This window comes from Dendropsophus ebraccatus, chromosome 2, assembly GCF_027789765.1.
Source record: "Dendropsophus ebraccatus isolate aDenEbr1 chromosome 2, aDenEbr1.pat, whole genome shotgun sequence".
Lineage (NCBI taxonomy): Eukaryota > Metazoa > Chordata > Amphibia > Anura > Hylidae > Dendropsophus > Dendropsophus ebraccatus.
In genome coordinates this window covers 158,857,167-158,882,142 of record NC_091455.1, presented here as the reverse complement: position 1 = coordinate 158,882,142, position 24,976 = coordinate 158,857,167, and the positions used below count along the sequence as shown (strand labels likewise).

Sequence of the window (24,976 nt, the reverse complement as noted above, 5' to 3'; positions counted from 1 at the left end):
TGTGGCATGACCAATCCAATTTTAATTGTAGCACAACAGCTTCAATAGGAACTGTCTATTTATTATTTGCTGTACACTCATGCCCCCAGGAGAATTATTTTATTGTATCTCTAAACTCTAAATTCATGTGCTATGAGATCATACCTATTCCCTTCATTCCCACTGCATCGTTCCTTTGCCCAACTACTGATCATGCTGTTGTGTGATCGACTAATATAGCAGCGATCTGCTGCCGCCGCTCCATGTAATGGGCCAACTCTTACGGCTAAGACAACAATCGGCCGAAGAAACCATGGGCTGATAGTGGTCTTTAAACCTGCTGAAAAATGATCAGCTGCCAATAACGCATTGCTACATGTAATAGCGATGCGCGGTGGCTCATGAATGTGTAAAAAAAAAAATAAAAAATGTTACACATACCTGTCCAAGCTCCCCGATGTTCTCCTAGCTTCTGCCCGCAGCTGCCACTGGAACTTCAGGGCCAGTATCTGAAGTGACATGCCTCTCAGACAATCACTGGCCTAGGGGCCTAGACAGGACAGCAATGTAGCCAGGGATTGGCTGAGCAGCCTGTCACTTCAGAGACTGGCTTTGAAGTTCCAGTGGTGGCACTGGGGAGCGGGCAGAAGCTAGGAGAACACTGGGAGCGTTGACAGGCAGGTTTATTATTTTACATCGCCAACTAAGGATCCATCAGGATCAAAAAGAATGCAATAATCACATGAAAAAACAAATGGAGAAACCACTGTGTACTGCACGGAAACCTGTGTCCATAAGAAGTATGGTTTCCAACACTATTATATAAATAATACTGCCACCCACCCACAAAGCTTGAACTATGAAGCCCAACGTGCAAATAGATACCAGGAATTGCCTCTGCATATAAACTGTGTCTGCCTTACCTACTCACCCTATGCGCGTTTCACATGGCTTTACGAAGGTTATTATTATTTTACACTTAAAGGCAAGGGCTGCACAGACATTGCGAACGATGTCCGTGCAGCCCTTGCTGCATGATAATTGAGCCGTGTAATAGACTCAGTAAGCAAGTGCCAATCTAGCAGATCGGGCCGTGTAATATGGCCTTTAGCTAGCTCAGTGATCAGATTACCAGTGCCTGAGAACACACAAATATATGACAGAGAGCTAAAAGACAACTTGCAGAGCAGATCCTACTAAATATTTCCATATACAAGAACAAAAACTGCCAGCTATAGTGCTAATTCTCATGTACACACACACAGGACAGCATATCAAGTCACTTGGTACATGTTAAAAGCAACAGGTACATGTTAAAGGGGTTCTCCAGAGTGTATCAATTTTTAAAAAATTTAAATAACTACAACTTTGGGGAAATGACTGCTCTGTATCAATAGAATTGTGCGTGTGGCAGTGCTGTAGCAAAGCTGGCAAGTGGGTCTAGGGCTTGGACAACCCTGCAGTTCCCAGGACAAACGCTGGTGGCAGCAGAGAGACCTGTGTAGTCACCTTCTACGGTTGCCAGTGTAGCTGTCAAAGCATACTGGGAGTTGTAGTCATCCATAATATTAACTGACTATTTCTTCTAGCTTTAGTTTCTTGTGATGCATTGCACTTAAAGAGTTACTTTCATTTGCAATAACTTTTTACCTGTCATCTAAAATATCAAAAGTTACTGATCACACTGGGTCTCCCTCTTGACACCCATTGCAATCCCAAGATAAAGGACTTTGAGGCTGCACTGATCTTTTCTTGGCTGTCAATCAAACTTGCTCTCTTCATTACAGTCGATGAAGCAAAAGAGTCAGATGCTCTGCTGGTCAGGGAATGGAATGCACTGTTGCACACTTCCTCAGCTGTGTATCTGGATAACAGTGGGTTTTAGGAGTAAGGCCTGGTGCAATCAATAACATGTGAAAAGGTACTGCAAGTGACAGAAATGCAGACTTTGTGCACTTAAGTTTTAATATGAATTTTATAAGTTTTGCCAATCAATGTATTTTATGATTAAAATTCTAATAGGACACTGAGCTAAAAGAGTACATTGTGTGTGTGTGTGTGGGGGGGGGGGGGGGGTGATCTGTGCTGTTCTCTTCCTGGATAATGGATGACTGTATATGAGAAGCAGTGTAATGTGAAGATATCCTGTGTAACAGTGGCCCGCGGCCCCCCTCCCTACCTCCACTGTGCCGGCCCGCCGCTCTGCTCTCCCAGGCCCCCGGCCGATGCTCCGCTCCCTGGGCGCGTCCCCGGGATTTCCCGGCAGCACACGCACCAGGGAGCGGTGTACGCTGGGGCAATTACTTCCGGGTCAGGGAGCGCATCACTCCCCGTGCCGGAAGTAACAGCCTCGGCCTACACAGCTCTCTGGTGTGTGTGCTGCCGGGCAATTCCAGGGACACCCCAGGGAGCGGAGCATCGTCCGGGGGCCAATCCAACTACAAAAGACCACAGAAGAAGAAATGAGAGAAGGGAGCTGCGACGGGGGAACGAGGTGTTTGGTGAGCTTTTTTTTTTTTTTTTTTTTTTTTTTATCTGCTTGACAAGAGGGGAATGTATAAGGGGACATCTATATGGGGGGCAACATAAGGGAGGCATGTATAAGGGCACAGCACAGGGAGGGCATCTATAAGGGGGTATCTATATGGGGGCATGTGTAAGGGGAAAACACAGGGGGTCACCACAGGGGCCATCTATGGGGGGGGGGCAACATAAGGGGGCCACCTATAATGGGAGGCAACATAAGGGGGGCATCTATAAGAGGGGCAGAGGGGGACAACAAAGGGGGCATCTGTAAGGGGTGCTACACAAAGGGGCCATCTATAAAAGGGAATACAAGAGATGGGCAGTCTGTAAGGGACACTACACAGAGGGGGGCATCTATAAGGGGGACTACACTAAGAGGGGCTCACAAGGAGATGCACATGGGGCTCTCTCTACACAGAGGGGCACATATACTGTAAGGGGGTCACATAGTGTCAGGTCTACCCACTAAATGAGGGTGTAAAGGGGCCAATACAGATTTGCAGTGTGTAGAGAGATGAGGATGGTGATAGAGTGAGGAGACTAATATGTCTGTCTGGCAGATTCTGTGGATTCGTGGCTCTGAGAAGTTCTCATAACAGCCCAGGACGGATGGAGAAGATGAGAAAAAGGAAAGAACTTCGATAAGAGAAGACGTCCCCTGTGAGTCACCTGATATACTGTAACTGCACTGTGATGTATATGGTGTAAAGCAGTGATTTTCAACCAGTGTGCCGTGGCACACTAGTGTGCCGCAACACATGGTCGGGTGTGCCGCGGGGAAAGTTCCCCAAACTATGGTGCCCCTGCAGATCGCCCCGCTGCTGCTTTCCGCCTCACCTACTGGCCGCCTGTAGCGCCCGGACGTGCTCCTCCTATCCAATCAGCGGAGACCGGGAGCATGGTGCGCCGCAGCGCACCACACTCCCTGTCTCCGCTGATTGGAGGAGCACGTCCAGGCTCTACGGGCGTCCAGTAGGTGAGGCGGACAGCAGCGGCAACCATCTCAGAGGAGATGAGGAGGAAGGGGGGGGAGACAAACCTGGGGATGAGGGAAAGAAACAGGAGAAAACAATGGGGGAGAGAAACGGGGAGAGAAGCATGGGGGAGAGAAACCTGGGGATGGGGGAGAGAAACAGCGGAGAGAAGCAGGGGGGGGGGGGAAGAGAAGCAGGGGGGAGAGAAGCATGGGGGAGAGAAGCACAGGGGGGAGAAGAAAACAGGCCCAGGTTTCACACTGAGTGAGTATAAATACATTTAGAATTTGTATTATTAACTATATGTATAATATGTACTGTTTTAGTGTCATTTTGTGCCATTTTGGTTGGTGGTGTGCCACGGGATTTTTTAAGTATATAAAGTGTGCCGCGGCTCAAAAAAGGTTGAAAATCACTGGTGTATAGAACCTGTGTAGAGCAGGGGCCACCTCTTTATGACTGGATGAGGTGATAGTGATCTGTGTACAGTGGTTGTTGTTCATTAGCAGCAGTGACATTAGTCAGTATGTGGCAGTGTTAGTCAGTATGTGGTGGGATTATTTGTTACTTGTAATCTGGTACAGTATATTATTGGATTCAGTATACAGGTTTTGGTCAGTAACAATATTGTGGTGATGGTTGTGGTTGTATACTGGTTGGTATTATTGGTCAGTATACAGTATGGCGGTAATATGTATGGTGATATTTCCTTCCTATATACTGGTATTATTGGTAATATTGGTCTTGATATATCTATCTATCTATCTATCGCATCGCTTGGTCATGGAAGGGGGGGCCCAAGTTGAACTCTTGCACCAGGGCCCAAGGGACATTAGCTACGCCCCTGCTGTGTAACATAGAGGAGGAGGAGACATAAGTAGTGCAGCTGTAACCTCTGTCCTCAATGTAGTGTTTTCTCTCTGGGAGAAGATTGTGTGTTTTTAATTCAGTGTTCTATGTCTGCAGGTGTGTGTGTGTGTGTGTGTGTGTGTGTGTGTGTGTGTGTGTGTGTACACGTACGTACGTATGTATGTTTGCTATGGCTGCAGCAGGCTGCGGGTGAGTATACGTTTGTGTATGCTATGGCTGCAGCCGGCTGTGTGTGTATTCTATGGCTGCAGCAGGCTGTGTGTGTGTGTCTGCTATGGCTGCAGCAGGCTGTGCGTGCGTATGCTATGGCTGCAGCAGGCTGTGCGTGTGTGTGTATGCTATGGCTGCAGCAGGCTGTGTGTGTGTGTTTGCTATGGCTGCAGCAGGCTGTGCATGTGTGTGTGTGTGTATGCTATGGCTGTAGCAGGCTGTGTGTGTGTTTGCTATGGCTGCAGCAGGCTGGTGTGTGTAGTGTGTGTGTGTGCGCACTATGGCTGCAGCAGGCTGTGTGTGTGTTTGCTATGGCTGCAGCAGGCTGGTGTGTGTGTGCACTATGGCTGCAGCAGGCTGTGTGTGTGCTTGCTATGGCTACAGCAGCCTGTGTGTGTATGTGCTATGGCTGCAGCAGGCTGTGTGCGTGTGTGCTATGGCTGCAGCAGGCTGTGTGCGTGTGTGTGTGTATATGCTATGGCTGCAGCAGGCTGTGTGTGTGTGTGTGTATATGCTATGGCTGCAGCAGGCTGTGTGTGTGTGTGTGTGTGTGTGTGTGTGTGTGTATATGCTATGGCTGCAGCAGGCTGTGTGTGTGTGTGTGTGTGTGTATGCTATGGCTGCAGCAGGCTGTGTGTGTGTGTGTGTGTGTGTGTGTGTATGCTATGGCTGCAGCAGGCTGTGTGTGTGTGTGTGTGTGTTTGCTATGGCTGCAGCAGGCTGTGTGTGTGTTTGCTATGGCTGCAGCAGGCTGTGTGTGTGTATGCTATGGCTGCAGCAGGCTATGCGTGTGTGTGTGTGTATGCTATGGCTGCAGCAGGCTGTGTGTGTTTGCCATGGCTGCAGCAGACTGTGCGGGTGTGTGTGTGTGTGTTTGCTATGGCTGCAGCAGGCTGGTGTGTGTAGTGTGTGTGTGTGCACTATGGCTGCAGCAGGCTGTGTGTGTGCTTGCTATGGCTACAGCAGCCTGTGTGTGTATATGCTATGGCTGCAGCAGGCTGTGTGCGTGTGTATGCTATGGCTGCAGCAGGCTGTGTGTGTATGCCATGGCTGCAGCAGGCTGTGTGTCTGAATACTATGGCTGCAGCAGGCTGTGTGTGTGTGCGTGCTATGGCTACAGGTGTGAGTGTGAGTGTGAGAGTGAGAGAGAGAGAGAGAGAGAAATTAAAGGAATATTCTATCACTATCACTCTGTGTGACCCCTCTCTATTACATCTGGCATTGTTAGCAGTGTTTCTTTGTGTATGGTGAATATTAGTTAGAAACATAGAAGGCTGTCAGCAGAAAAGAACACCTGCTCCATCTAGTCTAGTTCTGAGTAGTTCAGGACATGGAGGCTGGAGACTAGCTGCATCCACTGCATACACAGGAGAATCTGCTTTATATCTTTCCTTAGGGTCCTATTCCACGGGCCGAGGAGGGCCCGATCAACGATGTAAACGAGGGGTGATCTGCTAGATCGCCGCTCGTTTACTGGGCCTATTCCACGGCCTGATGATCGTTGAGCGAGGGCTGCAGGGAGATTGTTTCCGATGTCCTTGCAGCAGCATCATACATTAACTGTCCAGGCTTCTTCTCCGCGCTGTCTTCATCCCCGGGTCCCGCGCGCTCTATCAGCTGACCGACCAAACTCAGCCAATCACAGGCCGCGGCGGTCCCGGCCTGTGATTGGCTGAGCGCTCCGTCAGCTGACCGGCCATTCTGAATATAGAGCGCGCAGGACTCGGGGATGAAGACAGCGCGGAGAAGACCTGACAGGTAATGTATGATGCTGCAGCCTGTCACATCATCGGTCGCCCGCCACGTGGGGGAACGATGATTTTAGGTCTGGCCCTAAATGAACGATCAGCCGATGACACGATCATCGGGTGATCATTCTCTCTATTTCACCAAACGATAATCGGCCGAATCGGGCCGATCCGGCCGATTATCGTTACTGTGGAATAGGGCCCTTAGTCCCTCATAAATCGCCCCAGGATCATGTAGGACATTAGGGAAAAGCTGCTGAGCCAGTGTGATAAATAACTCCCCTGGTATATGACCGACCGTTTATGAAGAAGCAGGAGTCGGTCCTGATAAAATTCAGGATTCAAAGCTGCGGCTTACCGAACCCACAGCCCTGTTTGTGATGAGAAGCATACATGCAATGCCATTTGTAACTCCACTGGCTATTATTGTGTGTGATATCACAATGCAGTGAACAATGTAGACACAATCTGAAGAAACAGATACTAAAAAATGCAGCTTCTTTCTTACCTTCCTCCGCCTCCTTTCTTCATCATCTACATGCTTATCCTTCTCTTTCTCTGACTTCTTTTTCTTTTTTTTCTTTTTTTCCTTATGACGCTCACGTTGCTCATGATCTGAACGATCATCATAGTAACTAGAATCGTGTCCAGATCCAGAGAGTTCAGTCACTTCACTTCCTCCAACTTTAAGGACCAATTTCAAAGGCTTTTCTGAAGGTTTACCCACATAATCTAAAATTAAAAAATATAAATTATTAAAGCACTCCAGATTTTTTTGCCCATATAATGCTTACTTGCCAGCAGTATTTTAGAATTGTACTTTGTTTCATTCCAGCTTAGGCCCCGTTCCCACTGAGGAAAGGTAGCGGAATTCCGCAACGGAATTCCGCTACCTTTCCTCAGTGGGAACGGGCCTTACTCCATGCATCTTAATCCCTTAACTGTGTATTGTGATCCCCAGTTTGACAACTAGTGAAGTACAAGCCCTTAGGGTATGTTCACACTGCAGCCTGCCTCAGTGTACCATTTTCATTCCGCTGCGGATATGTGACCCGGCCCCTTTAACCCCTCGCATCCCGCCGCCCGCAGCCCCGGCACGGAGCCACCTGCTCGGCACCATGGCTGTGTGAAGCTCCCGGCTCCCCATCAGCCAATCAGTGCTGCCGTGCACTGAGCAGGTAATGTATGCTCCGGGCTGGGGATGCGGGATGCGGGGGGGTTAAAGGGGTCGAGTCACATATCTGCAGCAGAATGAAAATTCCGCTGAGGGTATGTGACCCCATAGAACTCCACTATACCAGGATCTCGCTGTGAAATCCGCCGTGGATCCAGTACGTGTGAAGCTACCCTTAAAGTGACACTGTCACCCATTTTTGCATTAGGACTTATCTACACAGGTGTAAAGGGTAAATTTTGCAGTTTAGACGTGTGTGTGTGTGTGTGTGTGTGTGTGTGACCACAGGAATTCATCACCAATAAGATTCCTCCTGGCAGCTCAGACCTCATCTAGATCCATTCTAGTAGTCTCCCTGTGCAGAGAATTCTTCTGAAGAAACTATTACTGCCATTATACACACCAGGAGAGCAGTAAAATAGTAGGCAAGTCTACAGACCTATTATCTGGAAGTTATACCACTCCAATGATTAATGCCTGTCTTGTCTGTCTGCAGATTCTCTAGTATATCCTATGAGATGCAGCTAGACACTGCGTTCCTGCTTGTAAAAGCTGACAACCCATGCATGTTACATCAACATCAATAGGTATACAAAATTATTATTATACCCCATATCTCCTAAATGCTAATAAACACAGCAACTGGGGCACTGGACCAAGTAAGATGCATGCTGCAGTTTGATATTCTACATCCTTAGCAAGCTAAGATTTAGTTTAGAATACCTTTTAATGGTGCGTTCACACCTACAGGATCGGCAGCTGATTTTCTGGAGCAGATTTCATTTAAATAACTGAACACAGCATCAAATCTGCTGCAGATCCTGTAGGTGTGAACGCTCCCTAAGAGACCTGCCAGATAGTAAATCAAACCCAGACCAAAGGTCACTGTTAGAGAATACAGTGTAGATAAACACTAATTAGAATTATTCCATAGGAAGTTTTTAACCAATATTACATCACTCCCTGTGGTTCTACACCATAGACTGCCCAGTGTCCATGCTGCTTGCTGTATTAAGAGACTCTGTCCGTAGGTTTATACTGTCTTATCTGTCTATTACACGGACCGATCAGGAGGAGCAAGCAACCGCCGACCTGTCATATGAACGCTCGCTTGCTCCCCAGTCTCTGCTTGTTGCCGCTGCTATTACTCACACCAACAGCAAGAGGGTAAGAGGTGAGGGGGCATGTCAAGAGGCCATTGTCCTGCATATTAGGAGAACGGCTGAATTAAATTATGTAAGTAATACACCGATATGTTAAGCATTTCTGTCAAAAGTTTATGCTGTTCTCATTTATAGGAAACCTGTCACCCTGTGGCCCCGGGCAGAAACAGACACACCATGCAATAAAGCTCAATATACTTACCACATCGGTCCTGATCCCGTCCCGGATCCCGCTGTTGACATGGAAAAAAAAAAAATCACTGAATCTTCTTCTCGCGCACATTATGGTAATGAGCGACACCGGGCCCGAAGTCCGGTCTTCTTCCTCCTCGTTTTCTTTCTTCTCGCTGCATCTCGCGCAGGAGCCGTGACGGACGTTCTCACATTTTATTAATAAAGGAATTAAAAGTTATGTTTTAAATGTAGACCTTCATTGTTAATGATAAGTTTCAGTTTTGTACTAGTGTACAAAGCATGAAGTTCTGGGGGCCCTCTGTGTTTACGATGATGGACGTTCTCGGCGCATGCAAAGTTCACAATTGAAGCCAATCCACAGCTTCACTGTTTACCGCGCATGCACGAAAGAAGTGACGAGACCTTTGCAACGGTGCCTGCGCGGGAATTCGTGAGAAGACTGAAGACGTCAATCAAGTTCCAGGAGGCGCAGATGGGCGGCAACGAGAAGAGGACCTCATGAATAAGCTGGACTCATCTGTCAATTCCTATGGACGCTGGACTCATCTCGGCTCATTACCATAATGGGCATGAGAAAAAGATTCAGCGATTTCTCAGTGTCAACAGCAGGATCTGGGACGGGACCAAGACCGATGTGGTAAGTATATTGAGCTTTATTGCAGGGTATGTCCATTTCTGCCTGGGGCCAGAGGGTGACAGGTTCCCTTTAAGGTGACAAATTACCTTTAAGGAGTCCTGTGGACAGTGTCAATCACTGAAATATCAAAGATTTCAATCAATAATTTACAAGTCATACTGAATCTTTTCCCATATAGATGTATATATCAATCTGCTCAGCTCCCTCTGCTCTATAACATGATGCTCATAGCTTAGGTAGCATTTTTATGGTGAAGGGTTCCCTTTAAATTATATAGGATGTGCAAAATGGACACTGGTAGTGCAAGGTGCAATATTACAGGAACAAAAAAGCGGATGATGAAGTATATAATGAAATGCATGTGGTGTTGACTGAACGAGATCCATATACAGTATTCACATCACTAAAGAAATGCTATACTGTACTAATGCTAGCAGGTTATACATGACAGTTTTACACCCAACACTATGCTAATATGCCTCCTCCCGCTGCCTCTGCCCGGAGGGGAGCCGCGCCCGCCCAGGCAGTTAACCCCATAGGTACTGCGCTCTGTGGGACCGCAGTGTCTATGGGGCAGCTGGTGGGAGATCTGCTCCCTCCAACCCTGCGTCAACCACTGCGTCTGGGCTGCTATGGTATAAGACGATCAGCACTGAGGCAGGGACCTGATCGTATGAATGAGCTGTCAGGTTCTGACAGCTCATTCATTCTATAATACATTACAGCACTGATCATGTGCTGTAATGTATCATATATACACCTGTAAAAGTTAAAACACACACACACACACACAAATACATACATACACAAATAAATAAATATACACATTCCCCATACCCCTTTATAAATGATCCCCTATAAATGACATACATATATTTGGTATAGCCACATCCGTAATGACCCCGTCTATTAACCCGTTACATTAATTATCCTGCTCGAATACCGCCACAAAAAAAAAATCAATAAAAAACTAATCAAAATGACAATTTTTTTGTTAATCCCACCCCCTAAAAAAATATAGATAAAAGCTATTAAAACGTCACATGTACCCAAAAGGTGTACCGCTAAAAACGTGAGCTTTTGCCGCCAAAACAAAAAAAAAAGCCCTCACATAACTCCATTGGCGAAAAAAATAAAAATATTACTGCTCTTACAATATGCAAGACACAAACAGCTTTTATCGTATAAATGCCATAAACTATAAAAAAAAGCTATATAAAACGGATATAACTGTAATCGTACCGACCTGACGAATAACGATAAAGTCATATGTAACGTATAGTAAATGGCATACACTGTGTAAAAATGGTGAAAAACAGCTGCTAAATTGTGTTTTTTATTCATACCAGCTCATAAAAGATTTAAGAAAAAATGATTAGGGTGTCACATTGACCGATTGAAACGTCAACGTGTCTTACACAAATATTTTGGCACCACAAGGCCTATGTGACATGGTGTAATGGCTAAAAAAAAAACTGAAATAAAAAAAATAAAAGGCCCCAAAAGTCAGGTGATGCACTGCGGCCACATATGGGGGATTTCTAGAAACATTGGAATAAGGGGAATAAATAGTTCGTATTTGCTGTGTTAGAGGAAAAAAAAATGGAGTTTATACAGTGGAAAGATTTATGGGGGTAACTAACATACAGGCCCCACAATTCCACTTCAGAACTAAACTGGTCCCTAATAAAAATCAGAATTTAAATTTTCATGAAAATTTGAAAAGTCGCTGCAAAATTTCAAAGCCCTCCAACATCCTAACAAGTAAGTAAAAGGACGTTCACCAAATGACGTCACCATAAAGCAGACATGTTGTAGATGTTGCAGTAATATTTAGTTCATGTGGCATGACTATCTTTCTTAGGAAAAGTTTTGAATATAAAGAAATGTAATTTTTAAATTTTGTGGTTTTTTTTAACCAAATTATCAGTCAAAGTATACCACAGACATAAAGAGGAATATGTCACAAAAAAAACTCTCTCAGAATAAGTGCAATAGTTAAAAGCAGAGTTATCACTACATAAAGAGAGACAGGTCAGATTTGAAAAATAGGCCCTGGGCATTAAGGCCAAAACAGTCTGCAGAGGCAAGGGGTTAAAGGGGTTGGCCACTTTATAGTAAAATAGTTCTGTGTATAGTATTAGTAAGTGTACCAATAAGTCTGAGGCAGGAACTGTCCAGTGCAGCAGCAAATCCCCATAGAAAACTTCTGGGTAGTTCCTGTCTCAGACAGAGGTGGCAGCAGAGACCACTTCCTGCAGGACATACAGCAGCTGATAAGTACTGGAAGACATGAGATTTTTAAATAGAAGTAAATTACAAATCTTTATAACTTTCTAAAACCTGTTTATTTGAAAGAAAACGATCTTTGCTGGAGAACCCCTTTAAAAGCATCAAGCCTCCCACCCCACACACACACTTCTTATCCATTCATTTTAATGGACTATGTTAAGCCCGTGTCTGTTACTGAACCCTAATTTAACTGCACAGACCTGATATCCAAGTACCAATACTGTACATGTTTACATATACTACATAGATGTTTTTACATTTTTGCCAAACTCCACCCACCAAATAAACCACGCCCACAATAAGCCCCGCCTTATAAAATCCCGGTTGGCTTAAAAAACAAAAAGGGTGCTGCGCATGCGCTTTGCTCCGAGGAGTCCCAGTCCAGTATAAGTAATGACTGACTATTTACTGTCACCAGTGACTTCATCCCAATCATTAAATAAAGGATAAGCGTTACCGGTCAGGACAGAGCCGCCATGGTGACTGCTCGGTGCAAGATACTCACACTGAGACTGGTCTGGGGGAGAGCCCAGGTCCCCAGCGTCATACGACCTCCACTCAGACCTGTGCTTCTTATGCTTCTTCCCCATTATCGTCCCCAGTACACAGCTTCAGCGTCACAAAACACAACACATCCCCGGCCCGGATAAGGAAAGAAAACACAGCCCCGCCCATACACGACTCAGGCTGGCTGGAAGAGAAAAAAAGACTCTGACAAAATGGCGGCCGCCTAGTAGGAGACGTACAACGTCTGACGTCACACGCACGCAGGCTTCCTGTCACAGACAAAGGTAAGCGCGGGCTAATTTTCAAGTCTCTGTTGTGCTGCGGCTCCCGCAGCTGATGTGCATATAACACTGTGGGGTAGGTGATGTCAGCGGAGGGTGTAGTGTATAGAAGTGGTATGGCGGTAAGTATGTGCTGAGGGAGTAGCCATAGTGAGGAATGTATGAGGGGGGCACATGACTGACGTCACCAGCAGCAGCCAACACTGTCCAGACCCCGCAGCGGCCACTGAATCGGGGGACTTGTACTGTGTGGTAGATGAGACATATCAGGTAGTGTGCACAGCCAGAGGGGACCGGGAGACTACACTGACAGCACATCAATATGACATACACCATGACACAGCCGGACGGAGCCCCTTATATCTGCTGGTTCACATCATGATAGTGCCCTATGTGTCAGAGACCTGTCAGTATCTACCATCCACCTCTACTGGCCTGGATGTAGTCAACTGGTAACTTAGTGTTACTTACATTCAAAGAAAGACTAATAGCAGGTTAGATGTATCCAACCTGCTGTTATGTCCCTATAGCACAAGGGGTGCTGAGGATAGATGTAGGCTCCTTACCTTCATCCTCATTAAGTTTGTAGTATATTCCCTATGCACACAAGGCATTTGGTGCAATGGAGACTGGGCTACCAATCTGCTCCCGCTGGCCCCTACCTCCTAAACATAGTCATCCGGTGCTCTACAGCAATGACCACCAGAGTGACGTCACTGCCCCAATATTCATTAGGAAAGGTGGGGTGGTAGCCCTGTCTGCAGTGCACCAAACTGCCTCGTTTACATAGGGAAGAAACTGAAAACTCAACAAAAATGGCCCCGAGGAGCAAGGTAAAAAAAAAAAAAAAAAACTATGTACATCCTCAGCGCCCAGTTTGCTATTGGGACATAACAGCAGGTTAGGTTTCCCTTAAGTTAAAGGGGTATTCCACCCAAAAGTTAAAGGGGAACTCCGGGTAAGAAAAACTTGTTTTCTATTAACCCTTTAAGGACGGGGCCAATTTTCGTTTTTGCGTTTTAATTTTTTTCCTCCTTGTTTTTAAAAGGCCATAGTACTTGCATTTTTCCACCTAGAAACCCACATGAGCCCTTATTTTTTTGCGTCACTAATTGTACTTTGCAATGACAGACTGAATTTTTTCATAAAGTATACTGCGAAACCAGAAAAAAATTCAAAGTGTAGTGAAATAAATAAAAAAAAAAAGTATTTCTTTTATTTGGGGGGAATGTGTTTTTACACCATTCGCCCTGAAGTTAAACTGACTTGTTGTGCATGTTCCTCAAGTCGTTACGATTAAAACGATATTTAACAAGTATAACTTATATTGTATCTGATGGCCTGTAAAAAATTCAAACCATTGTTAATATACGTTCCTTAAAATCGCTCCATTCCCAGGGTTATAGCGCTTTTATCCTTTGGTCTATGGGGCTGTGTCAGGTGTCATTTTTTGCGCCATGATGTTAACTTTCTATTGGTACCTTGACTGCGCATATACGACTTTTTGATCACTTTTTATTACATTTTTTCTGGATTTCATGCGACCAAAAATGCACAATTTTGCACTTTTTACCGTACGAGATCAGGAATGTGATTAATAGTTCAGGCGATTACGCACGCGGCGATAGCAAACATGTTTATTTATTTTATTTATTTACTTTTATTTAAAACCTGGGAAAAGGGGGGTGATTCAAACTTTTATTAGGGGAGGGGGCTTTTTACTTATAAAAATTTATTTATTTATTTTTACACATGTACTAGAAGCCCCCCTGGGGGACTTCTAGTATATATACTTTGATCTCTCATTGAGATGTTTGCTGTATAGTTATACAGCAAAAATCAATGAGATCGGCACTCGTTTGCTTTCGGCTGCTGCAGCCGAAAACAAATGAGTGCCGAGTCGGGGTCGGCGCCATCTCGGAGCGGACCCCAGCTGGCAGCAGGTACAGCGATGGCTCCTCTGGGACGTTGATCTCCCCCACTAGACACCAGGGAAGTGCTGCAGCTGGTAATCGGAGGCAGCTGTCAACTTTGACAGTTGCCTCTGATTAGCAGGCTCGAGATCGCGGCGGTTCAGAACACTTTTAGGAACATTTTTTTTTTTTTTTGTTTTTTTTCAAAAGCCGTCAAATAAAATAGGTTGCATATTGTTGTAATCGCACTGACTTGAGGAACATATATTAAATGTCAGTTTTACCATAGGGCAAACGCACAACCGGAAGTTTATTTACTTATTTTAAAAAAAAAAAAAAAAATGTTTTCCGGTTTTGCAGCATATGTTATGGAAAAATTAAGTCTGTCATTGCAAAGTACAATTGGTGCTGCAAAAGTGAGTGTTCATGTGGGTCTGTAGGAGAAAAAATGCAAGTGGAATTCCGCCAGTTTTACTCCGTGTGAACTGGCCCTAAGTGTTTATAATATCTACAAAATAAGGCTGCATTTACACGTTCCGTGTTCTGCAGAACACAGAATGTGTGAATGCAGCCTTATACATAAGCAAAACTAAAGGTAACATTACAATCTCAATATTAGCTCTATACCAACATAACGGCAGGCTCACATGTGTGAACCTGCTGAAAGTGTCCCATTAATGGTGCGTACAGGATCCACAGCAGATTTGATGGTACAGATCTGCAGCCGATTTGATATCAATGTAGCTAAATAACTGAACACAGTATCAAATCTGTTGCGGATTCTGTACGTAAAAAAACTCATAATGCAAAAGTAAGCAATTTTGCGAATGCTTTGCAGTAGCAAAGTTGCTTAGTTTTGCATTTTGGTCCCTTTCACCCTCATTTCGTAGAGTACCGTCCGCTTTTGGCTGCTCTGTGAGTGGACAGCTTTACAAATGGTATGCAGCATCTTTGGAAGAATATTGAAGACCTACACTCATCAGCCATAACATTAAAGCCAACTGCCTACTATTGTGTAGTATTCGCCTTCTTTCTGTTGGGCAGCCTGGAGAACATGGTTTATCGGATCACACCACAATATTCCATTTTCCATGGTCCAGTTCTGATGCTTACATGCCCCCTGTAGGTGCTTTCAGCCGTGGACTTGGGTCAGCATGACGACCAGTGTGCTACTATGCAGCCCCATATGCAGCATGCGGTGATGTACTTTGTATTCTGACACCTTTCTGTCATGGCCAGAATTAGGCTGGGTTCCCATTTCTGTCAGAAAGCCTGCTTGGCGCCACAGGAAGGGGCTGGACAGTCCTTTAAACAATGGAAATTAACTGGTTCAGACAGACAACCGAGAGATCCCTTTGACTTTAATGGAGTCTATCTGGTTTACATATAGGGTCCGTTTATTTTGCACAATTTCAGGAGACATGCAGCCATTTTTTTGTCCACTTAGGTCCTTCAAATAAACGTAACTGTGAATCTTGCCTTAAAGGGGTACTCCGTCAGCAGAAAGCTTTTTATATATTGCTGCAGTTATATAGAAAACATTAAAGCGACTCTGTATCCACAATCTGACCTCAAACCGCTTGAACCTTCGGATAGCTGTTTTTAATTTTTAATCCAAGATCTGTCCTGGGGTCCGTTCGGCAGCTGATGCAGTTATTGTCCTAAAAAACAACTTTTAAACTGGCAGCCTCGTGCCCAACAGTCGGGGCTTAAATTGTGTATGCATTAGGCTGGCACAACCTCTCAGTCCCTCCTCCCCGCCCTCCTCATTATTGGGAATGCTCCAGACACTCCTATTCCTCAGCTGTGTAAGGACAGCACGTCGGCTGGATCGTTAAGGCACCTGTGCAATGTTCAGACAGGAGAAAATGTTCCAGTGGCATTCCTAATGATGATGAGGGTGGGACGGAGGGGTGGGGGGGTGGTGCAAAGTTGGGGAACAGATACTCCCGTTTGGCACAGGGCTGCAAGTTTAAAAGTAGTTTTTTAGGACAATACCTGCATCACCTGCCGAACGGACCCCAGGACAGATCTTAGATTAAAAGCAGCTATCCGAAGGCACTTGTTTTTTTTTTTTTTTTTTTTTTTTGGGGGGGGGTCAGATTGTGGGTACAGAATCGCTTTAAAGATGTTATTATTACCTCACAACGTTCCCCCTGTGTCCTGTGGCGTCTTCAGGTCCCCCACTAAATGATCCCGTCACCACTTCCAAGGTGGGCTTGTCTTGGCATTGACAGCCAAGCAGTGCACTCCCCTATTTAAAAACATAATAAATATACATGTCCCCATGCTCCCACAGTGCTGCCACACCGCTCCAGGCCTGGAGCGTCATGATCCAGCTCAGGAATTCACCACTACAGTCACTGACTGGTTGAGTGCGCCCTTCCCGCCGGGTTGTGCCAATAACGGAACCTGGGAGAAACTGAAACCCACTTGGTAAGCTGGTGACGTAGCGCTGTGGGGTCACGGGGATGGGTAATTATTGATTCATTATGTTCCCCCACCCCCCGCCTGCGATACATTTTTTGCTTTGGCTAGAGTTTTCCTTTAAAGCATACCTGTTGTTTTAAGTGACTTTTCAGTATAAGCTGCTGTGTGTGTATATAAGGAGCAGCACTATCCATAATTCTTACAAATGACAATTTTTCTGCATATCTCTTCAAGCTACATCTGTAATTTTCACTTTTCCCAGAGCTGGTGGGAGGATTGTCTATAGTGTCTCCCTTAAAGGTGCCTTCACATGTACCATATTGCTGTGCATTTATCGCTGCGAGTTTCTTGCACATAAATCCATAGTGATACTGATTGCTATCAAGTCAATGTATGTGTATTCTCACTGTGTGTTTGGTGCGACTTTTACATGCGCGTTTTGATTTTCACATGAATTTCGCAGGCAAGTTCAACACCACAAAAAACGCAGCTACTTTCGTGCGATAAATATGCAGCGATACGGTACGTGTGAAGGCACCCTTACACTGCACACACATTAGAGAGACCACACTTTTTTGTGTCTTTGCACAGCCTAAAAAGCAGCATTGCAGCCATGATAAAGCTGTGAACAGTCTTATCTGTGTATAAAGCAGGGCTGTGGAGTCGGTAAACCGCTGCGCTGACTCTGACCGCAGGACCGACTCTGACTCCAAACCCTATCTCCTTCATGAATGGCTAGTCTGACACCAGGGAAGTTTTTTTTACACGCTAGTGTAAAGTAGATCTGGCTCAGCATCTTCAGTGTAATGTCCTACATGATCCTGGGGCTACTTCTGAGGAAATAAGGCAAAGATATAAAGCGGATTCTCCTGTGTGTGTGTGTGCAGTGGATGCAGCCATTCTCTAGCCTCCATGTCCCGAACCATTCAGAACTAGACTAGATGGAGCAGGTGATCTTTTCCTGCTGACAATCTTCTATGGTTCTAACTAAATATTCACCATACACAAAGAAACACTGCCAGATGTGATATAGAGGGGTCAGCCATAGGCCCAGATTTATCAGCTCTCTATAAGCGCCCATGCTCCCGAATCATCGCATCTCCACAGGAACTACCCACTCAGCCGGTCAGTGACTGCAGCTGTATCCCGCCTCACTCACTGATTGGTTGAGTGGGCATTTCTGAGTGGGGCTATGACATTACAGGATTGGGAGCACGTTCCACTGTGGGGGCACAGGAATGGATAAACAGGACTTCTTTATTATGATCCCAACCCCCAGTCCCCCCTGAATTTTTCACTAAAGTCCAGACTACCCCTTAATTTCTGCCACTCTAACACATGCAGCCATAGCACACACACCCACAGCCGGCTGCAGCCATAGCGCACACACGCGCACAGACTGCTGCAGTCATGGAGCACACATACACACAGCCTGCTGCAGCCATAGCACACTGAATAAAACACAATATTCTCAAAGAGAAAACACCACACTGAGGACAGAGGTTACTGCTACACTACTTATGTCTTCTCCTTCTCCTCTATATTACACAGGATATCTTCATATTACACTGCTGCTCATATAAAGTCATCCAGCATCCAGGAAGAGAACAGCACAGATCTCCCCCCACACAATGTACTTTTCCAGCTCAGAAACAGAGAACAGCCAAATAGAGACCAGATAACTAATATATGAAGGAAACTAATGCTGGGTTGGCTGGGTTTACAAGGAACGATTATCGTGCGAATTTGCACGATAACGATCAAATTCGAACGATAATCGTACGTGTAAACACAGTGAACGATCGCTCAACGAGCGAGAAATCGTTCATTTTGATCTTTTAACATGTTCATAAATCGTTGTTCGCAAAAAATTCGCCGATCGTTCCGTGTAAACAGTCGTCGCGCGATAGTCCGGCCACCCGCCGCCTGGCCCCCCGCTCGCAGCCCAGCCCTCCACTCATCCGCAGCCCCCTGCGCCGGCTCGATCGCCGCCGCCGCTCTGATCGCCACCCCTGCCGCTCCAATCGCCGCCGCTCTGATCGCCCCCACCGCGACCATACTTTACCTTCTCCGCGTAGCAGGTCTTCCACATCCCCGGCTCCCCTCTTCAGTGCACTGATTGGCTGAAGAGGGGAGCCGGGAATTTCAAACGGCTCCTCTTCAGCCAATCAGTACTGCCGTGCATTGATTGGCTGAAGAGGGGAGCCAGGAATTTCAAACGGCTCCTCTTTAGCCAATCAGTGCTGAAGAGGAGCCGTTTGAAATTCCTGACTCATCTCTTCAGCCAATCAATGCGCTGAAGAGGGGAGCCGGGGATTTAAAGACCTGCTACGCGGAGCAGGTAACGTATGCTCGTGGCGATCGGGGCTGCGGTTGAGCGGGCTGCGGGCGCGCGATCGCAAAACAATCTTTCCGTACGATATATCGTACCGTTTAAACGCTGATCATTATAAAAAAAAAAATTGTTACTTCAAAATTGTTAATCGTGCGATCAGGCCAATAATCGCCTCGTGTAAACTTAGCATAAGGTTACAAACCCACTTGCCGGATCTGCAGCGAGTCTCCTTGCTGCGTTTTTGCAGCGAGACTCGCTGCAGATCCTGGCCCTATACTTTCAATAGCAGAGAAACTCGCAGCAGGGATGTACATTTTGTCTGCAGCCCGCCCCATTAACCCCCCGGCCACCGGACATTATACATTACCGGGTCCCCGTTCCTGCTTGCTTCGGGGCTCCCGGTGTCTTCACGGCCCGCCCGGCCAATCAGTGCGCTGCGGCGGGGCAGCGCACTGATTGGCCGGGCGGAACGTGCCGGGAGCCGCTGAAGCAAGCAGGAGCGGGGACCTGGTAATGTATATCGCCCCCGGCCGCACGATCGCCCGCAGCCCCCGGCCGCACAATCGCCCCCAGCCCTGCAGCCCCCGACCTCACGATCGCCCCCAGCATCGCAGCCCCCGGCCGCACGATCGCCCCCAGCGGGCGATCGTGCAGCCGGGGGCTGCGGGCGATCATGCGGCCGGGGGCTGCAGAGCTGCGGGCGATCGTGCGGCCGGGGGCTGCGGGGCTGGGGGCGATCGTGCGGCCGGGGGCTGCGGGGCGATTGGGGCTGCAGGGGGGCGGGCAAGATATACATTACCAGGTCCCCGCTCCTGCTTGCTTCGGCGGCTCCCGGCACGTTCCGCCCGGGCAATCAGTGCGCTGCCCCGCCGCAGCGCACTGATTGGCCGGGCGGGCCGTGAAGACATCGGGAGCCCCGAAGCAAGCAGGAACGGGGACCCGGTAATGTATAATGTCCGGCGGCCGGGGGGTTAATGGGGCGGTCTGCAGGCAAAATCGCAGCAGGGATGTACATCCCTGCTGCGAGTTTCTCTGCTATTGAAAGTATAGGGCCAGGATCTGCAGCGAGTCTCGCTGCAAAAACGCAGCAAGGAGACTCGCTGCAGATCCGGCAAGTGGGTTTGTAACCTAAGGGTATAAACCCACACACCATATACGCAGCAGATATGCAACAAAAACGCAGAGGATTTGTTGGTACAGATTTGATGCTGTGTTCAGTTATTTAGATCTAATCTGCTGCGAGTTTGCTGCGAGTTTGCTGCGAGTTTGCTGCGAGTTTGCTGCGTATCGCAGCAGCAAATACGCTGCATATACGGTGTGTGGGTTTATACCCTAAGGGTGCGTTTACACAGAAAGATTTATCTGACAGATTTTGGAAGCTAAAGCCAGGATTGGATTTAAAAAGAGGATAGATCCCAGTCTTTCCTTTATGACCTGATCCCTTTTTAGAGTCTGTTTCAGGTTTTGGCTTCAAAGATCTGTCAGATAAAACTGTCTGTGTAAACGCACCATAAATGTATGTGAGAAAGGGTTTTTCTGGTTGTTATAAATAAGGGGCTCAGATTGATAGAATATAAACTATATTAATGAGAAATATTTATAAACTCCAGATAAAAACTCAATTATCAATAGTACTCAAATGAATAGTACAGGCGATTTTAAGAAACTTTGTATTTGGGTTTATTAGTCAATATACAAATTATTATTTTAATCATGAAAAAGCAGTTTGAAGCTCTCCCCCCTGTCTTCATTGTTTTCTATGAAGAGGAGAGGGGTGGAGGGAGGTGAGGCACCGAAACAGGACAACAAAGAGTTAATTTACAGCTATATCACCGGGCTATCTCCTCTGATGTCAGCAATGACCTCTCTGACCTCTGAATAGAGGCTTTCAGCAGCTCCCTGCTGTGTAATCCTTTGTTCTCTGCTGCTGACTAATCTCCCTCCTCCCCCTCCATAGCACAGACAGAATCCGACTGAAGAATCGAGATTTGCTAATAATGAGCAGTGGATGACAGAAAGGAGAGGAGGGGGGGACCTGGGAAAAGGCTTTTTAAATGCAGATAATGGCCTATTTGCCCAATAAACCCACTTACAAAGTTTCTTAAAATCGCCTGTACTATTGATTTCTGCAAAAAACAATTTAACGACAGTGACACTTTAAGGGTATAAACCCACTTGCTGGATCCGCAGCGTGTTTCTCACTGCCAATTTGCAGCGAGACTCGCTGCGGATCCCAGCCCTGTTTACTCAATGGCAGACAAACTCGCAGCAGGGATGTAGGTCCCTGTGGCGAGTTTGGCTGCCATTGAGTAAACAGGGCCTGGATCCGCAGCGACTCTCGCTGCAAATTTGTAGTGAGAAATTCTCTGCAGAGCCGGCAAGTGGGTTTGTACCCTAAAGCTGTCGGAGTTGGTCCTTTTTTTGTTTTTTTGCGACCCCCAGCAAAAACTAGCTACTACACCAACTCCTCAAATCTGGGGTGTGATTTCTTACCTAAAGAGCTGTCTTTTAGCTGTCTGTCTTTCTCTCACTGCAGCATTTGTTCCCATCTCCCTCCACCCCCCACCCCCCCTCCATAGAGTTTTATTGCTTGTAATTAGGGATGGTCCAAACCGAGTTCGGTTCGGGTTCGTACAAACCCGAACTCTCGGCAATGATTCCTGCTGTCTGCCCTCTCCGTGGAGAGGGTGGATACAGTGGGAGGACCGGCTGGAAAACTGGGATACAGCCATAGCCATAGGCTGTATCCCAGTTTTCCAGGCGGTCCTCCCGCTGTATCCACCCGCTGCACGGAGCGGGCAGACAGCGGGAATCTGATGCCGAGCGTTCGGGTTCATACGAACCCGAACCTCGGCAGTTTCGGACCATCCCTACTTGTAATGTGATCCCTGATCTAGCTGCCAAAGAGAGCGTCAAGAGCCTATTACACAAAACGATTATCAGCTGATCTTTGCTGACGTTTGTCTTTCAACATGTTAAAAGACAAAAACTATGATAGCAGCGATATGCTGCCATCACTCCCTGGAATAGGAGCAACGGCAGCAGATCGCCACTGTCCTCTCTGTGCTGCCCGTACGATCTAGCCCCCCCAGCTTCCCGCAGCCCCCGCTGTACTCACCTGCTTGCTGCTGCCGTGTGTAATAGCGCGGGAAGCGAGCAAGGAAAGAGGAGCAAGCGAGCACTGACAGTTTTCTACTGTTTCCCTGCATGGCATGATGTGTCAATATCATGCTGGGATCTTACACCGAGAGAACGCGTGAATGCAGCCTGTGAAGGGCCTGTTCACACAGAGCAATGTTTCCGGAACTTCAAGTGGAATCCGCATCGCGAGTTCCACTTGAAATTCTGTACTAATTACTCTGTGTGGACAGGCCCTTAGTCCTGAGTTAAAAGCAGCCAGAAACAGTTTACTTCTGCTTCTGACATAGATCATGAAAACAAAGTAAGCTACGTAAAGGTGGTATACAGGTTCTACAGCAAGAAAATACTAGGAACAGTTTTAATGAAGACTACTTAGTTGCTTGTGCGCAAAGGTGAATACACAGATTTATGGCCACATTTGTGACTTTCTTGTGCTGTTCCCTGTCTCCTATTGCAGTTAAAGGAGAAGTCCGGCCAAAATTATTTTTTTTATTTGTTATTACTTATGGAAAGTTATACAATTTTCTAATGTACATTAATTATGGGAAATGCTCATATACTGCTATTTCCCTTAATTTAGTGTATCAGGAAGTGTTAGAATTATCTCTGAAGCAGTGACGTCACGACGAAAGGTGTGTCCAGCAGGGGGCGCTCTCTGTATAGAAGTCAATGAGTACCATTGACTTCTATATATAGTGCGCCCCTGCTGGACACTCCATGGGAATTACAGTGTATGTAATGTAATGTTATGCACTGTACTTTTGTAACTTCATGAATACATTTATGGAATACTTTGAGGCAAGTGTCCTTGCTCCCCAAAGTATCCCATAAATGTATTCAATAAATACATTTGCTGGGCACCGAGCAGGGAGGGAGAGAGGTGCCATCTACCTCCCCCCTCCCTGCTCGGTGCTGGGAACATATACAAAGTACTTCTCCCCCATTATCTGCAGATAATGGGGGAGTAGTACCTGTGCTATCCCTATCAACGCCCACGCCGCCCCCACCGCCGCTCACACAGGGGCTGCTTTTCATGCCCCCCGCCGCTCCCCGTCCTCCTCCTGGCATCAAACTTACTATCGCGCCGCTGATTCCCCGCCGCCCGCGGCGCTCCTCACTATCCACCCACTGACTCCCGTCCGCACGCCCCGTTCCTCACACTATCTGGCCGCTGCTCTCTGCTCTTGCATGCCGGCCGCGTCTGCCCGCCCCCACCCCTGCCGGGGACACCAGGAAGCGCCGTGCTCCCGGCCGGGGTGGGGGCGGGCTGACGCGGCCGGCATGCAAGAGCAGAGAGCGGCGGCCAGATAGTGTGAGGAACGGGCGGGCGGGAGTCAGCGGCCGGCCGGATAGTGAGGAGCGGCGCGGGCGGCGGGGAATCAGCGGCGCGATAGTAAGTTTGAATCCGGGAGGAGGAGGGGGAGCGGCGGGGGGCATGAAAAGCAGCCCCTGTGTGAGCGGCGGCGGCGGAGCGAGCGGTGATAGGGATAGCACAGGTACTACTCCCCCATTATCTGCAGATAATGGGGGAGTAGTACTTTGTATATGTTCCCAGCACCGAGCAGGGAGGGGGGAGGTAGATGGCACCTCTCTCCCTCCCTGCTCGGTGCCCAGCAAATGTATTCATTGAATACATTTATGGGATACTTTGGGGAGCAAGGACACTTGCTCCCCAAAGTATTCCATAAATGTATTCATGAAGTCACAAAAGTACAGTGCATAACATTACATTACATACACTGTAATTAGAAGTCATTACATTACATACACTATATATAGAAGTCAATGGTACTCATTGACTTCTATATAGAGAGCGCCCCCTGCTGGACACACCTTTCGTCGTGACGTCACTGCTTCAGAGATAATTCTAACACTTCCTGATACACTAAATTAAGGGAAATAGCCCTATATGAGCATTTCCCATAATTAATGTACATTAGAAAATTGTATAACTTTCCATAAGTAATAACATATAAAAAAATTATTTTGGCCGGACTTCTCCTTTAATGGGAGTGGGGCATTTAAAGTGACTCTGCATGGTTTTTGGCACAGAAATCAGTGCTAGTTTTGCTCTAATATCCAAATAATTTGTGTAGCAAATGTGCGTGTAAACTTTCCCATTGAAAAACTGTGCAGATAGTTTTAAATTTAGTATAATAGACTGTTCGTGAAAGAGCCACTTAGAATATAATTTTTCAAAAAGTTTCTATTATTTTACCCATTTAATCAGAATCTACAAAAGAAAGATGGATGAAGCAGCGGGGGATCTAAAACAAGCCCTTCCAAATTTAGTTGATTCGCTTCAAGTACATGTAGAAGTACATCAAAAATCCAACAGGTTTGTATTCTTAAGGGGGACTTTAACATGTTCAACATGGCTGTCAAAGTGTTATTTTATTTTTTTAAATGCTATTCTGATTTGGTTGAAAGGCTCATTACAGTCTGCTAGGGCTAAAATGTAGCAAAACAATGCATACTCACCTCGCCCAATCTAGCACCAGTGCTCTTGTCTGCTCTCTGTTTACTACTACTTCTACAGCTTGAGGCTATGTTCACACTACGTATATTTGAGGCTGTATGTTTGAGGCTGTATAGCAACCA

At 46.6% G+C, this 24,976-nt stretch overlaps 2 protein-coding genes across 13 annotated transcripts in view; one reads left to right on the top strand and one right to left on the bottom strand.

Moving 5' to 3' along the window:
• The window catches only part of BRD9 (bromodomain containing 9), a 38,104-nt gene extending 25,619 nt beyond the window's left edge, over nt 1-12,485 (bottom strand). For 4 of the 7 annotated variants that reach the window (XM_069958585.1, XM_069958586.1, XM_069958587.1 and 1 more), the window contains exons 1-2: nt 12,274-12,483; nt 6,816-7,039 (exon numbers count right to left, since the gene is read on the bottom strand). In XM_069958585.1, the coding sequence (XP_069814686.1) occupies nt 6,816-7,039; nt 12,274-12,358 (309 nt within the window). In that variant the 5' untranslated portion in view covers nt 12,359-12,483. Of the gene's footprint in view, nt 1-6,815; nt 7,040-12,273 lie in introns of all 7 variants that reach the window. The other 3 variants (XR_011361726.1, XM_069958583.1, XM_069958584.1) reach the window with 1 other exon arrangement.
• Nucleotides 12,486-12,497: 12 nt separating this feature from the next.
• Nucleotides 12,498-24,976, top strand: part of TRIP13 (thyroid hormone receptor interactor 13) — a 33,456-nt gene continuing 20,977 nt past the window's right edge. Inside the window, exons 1-2 of one of the 6 annotated variants that reach the window (XM_069958591.1) lie at nt 12,498-12,559; nt 24,606-24,713. In XM_069958591.1, the coding sequence (XP_069814692.1) occupies nt 24,622-24,713 (92 nt within the window). In that variant the 5' untranslated portion in view covers nt 12,498-12,559; nt 24,606-24,621. The other 5 variants (XM_069958590.1, XM_069958589.1, XM_069958595.1 and 2 more) reach the window with 5 other exon arrangements.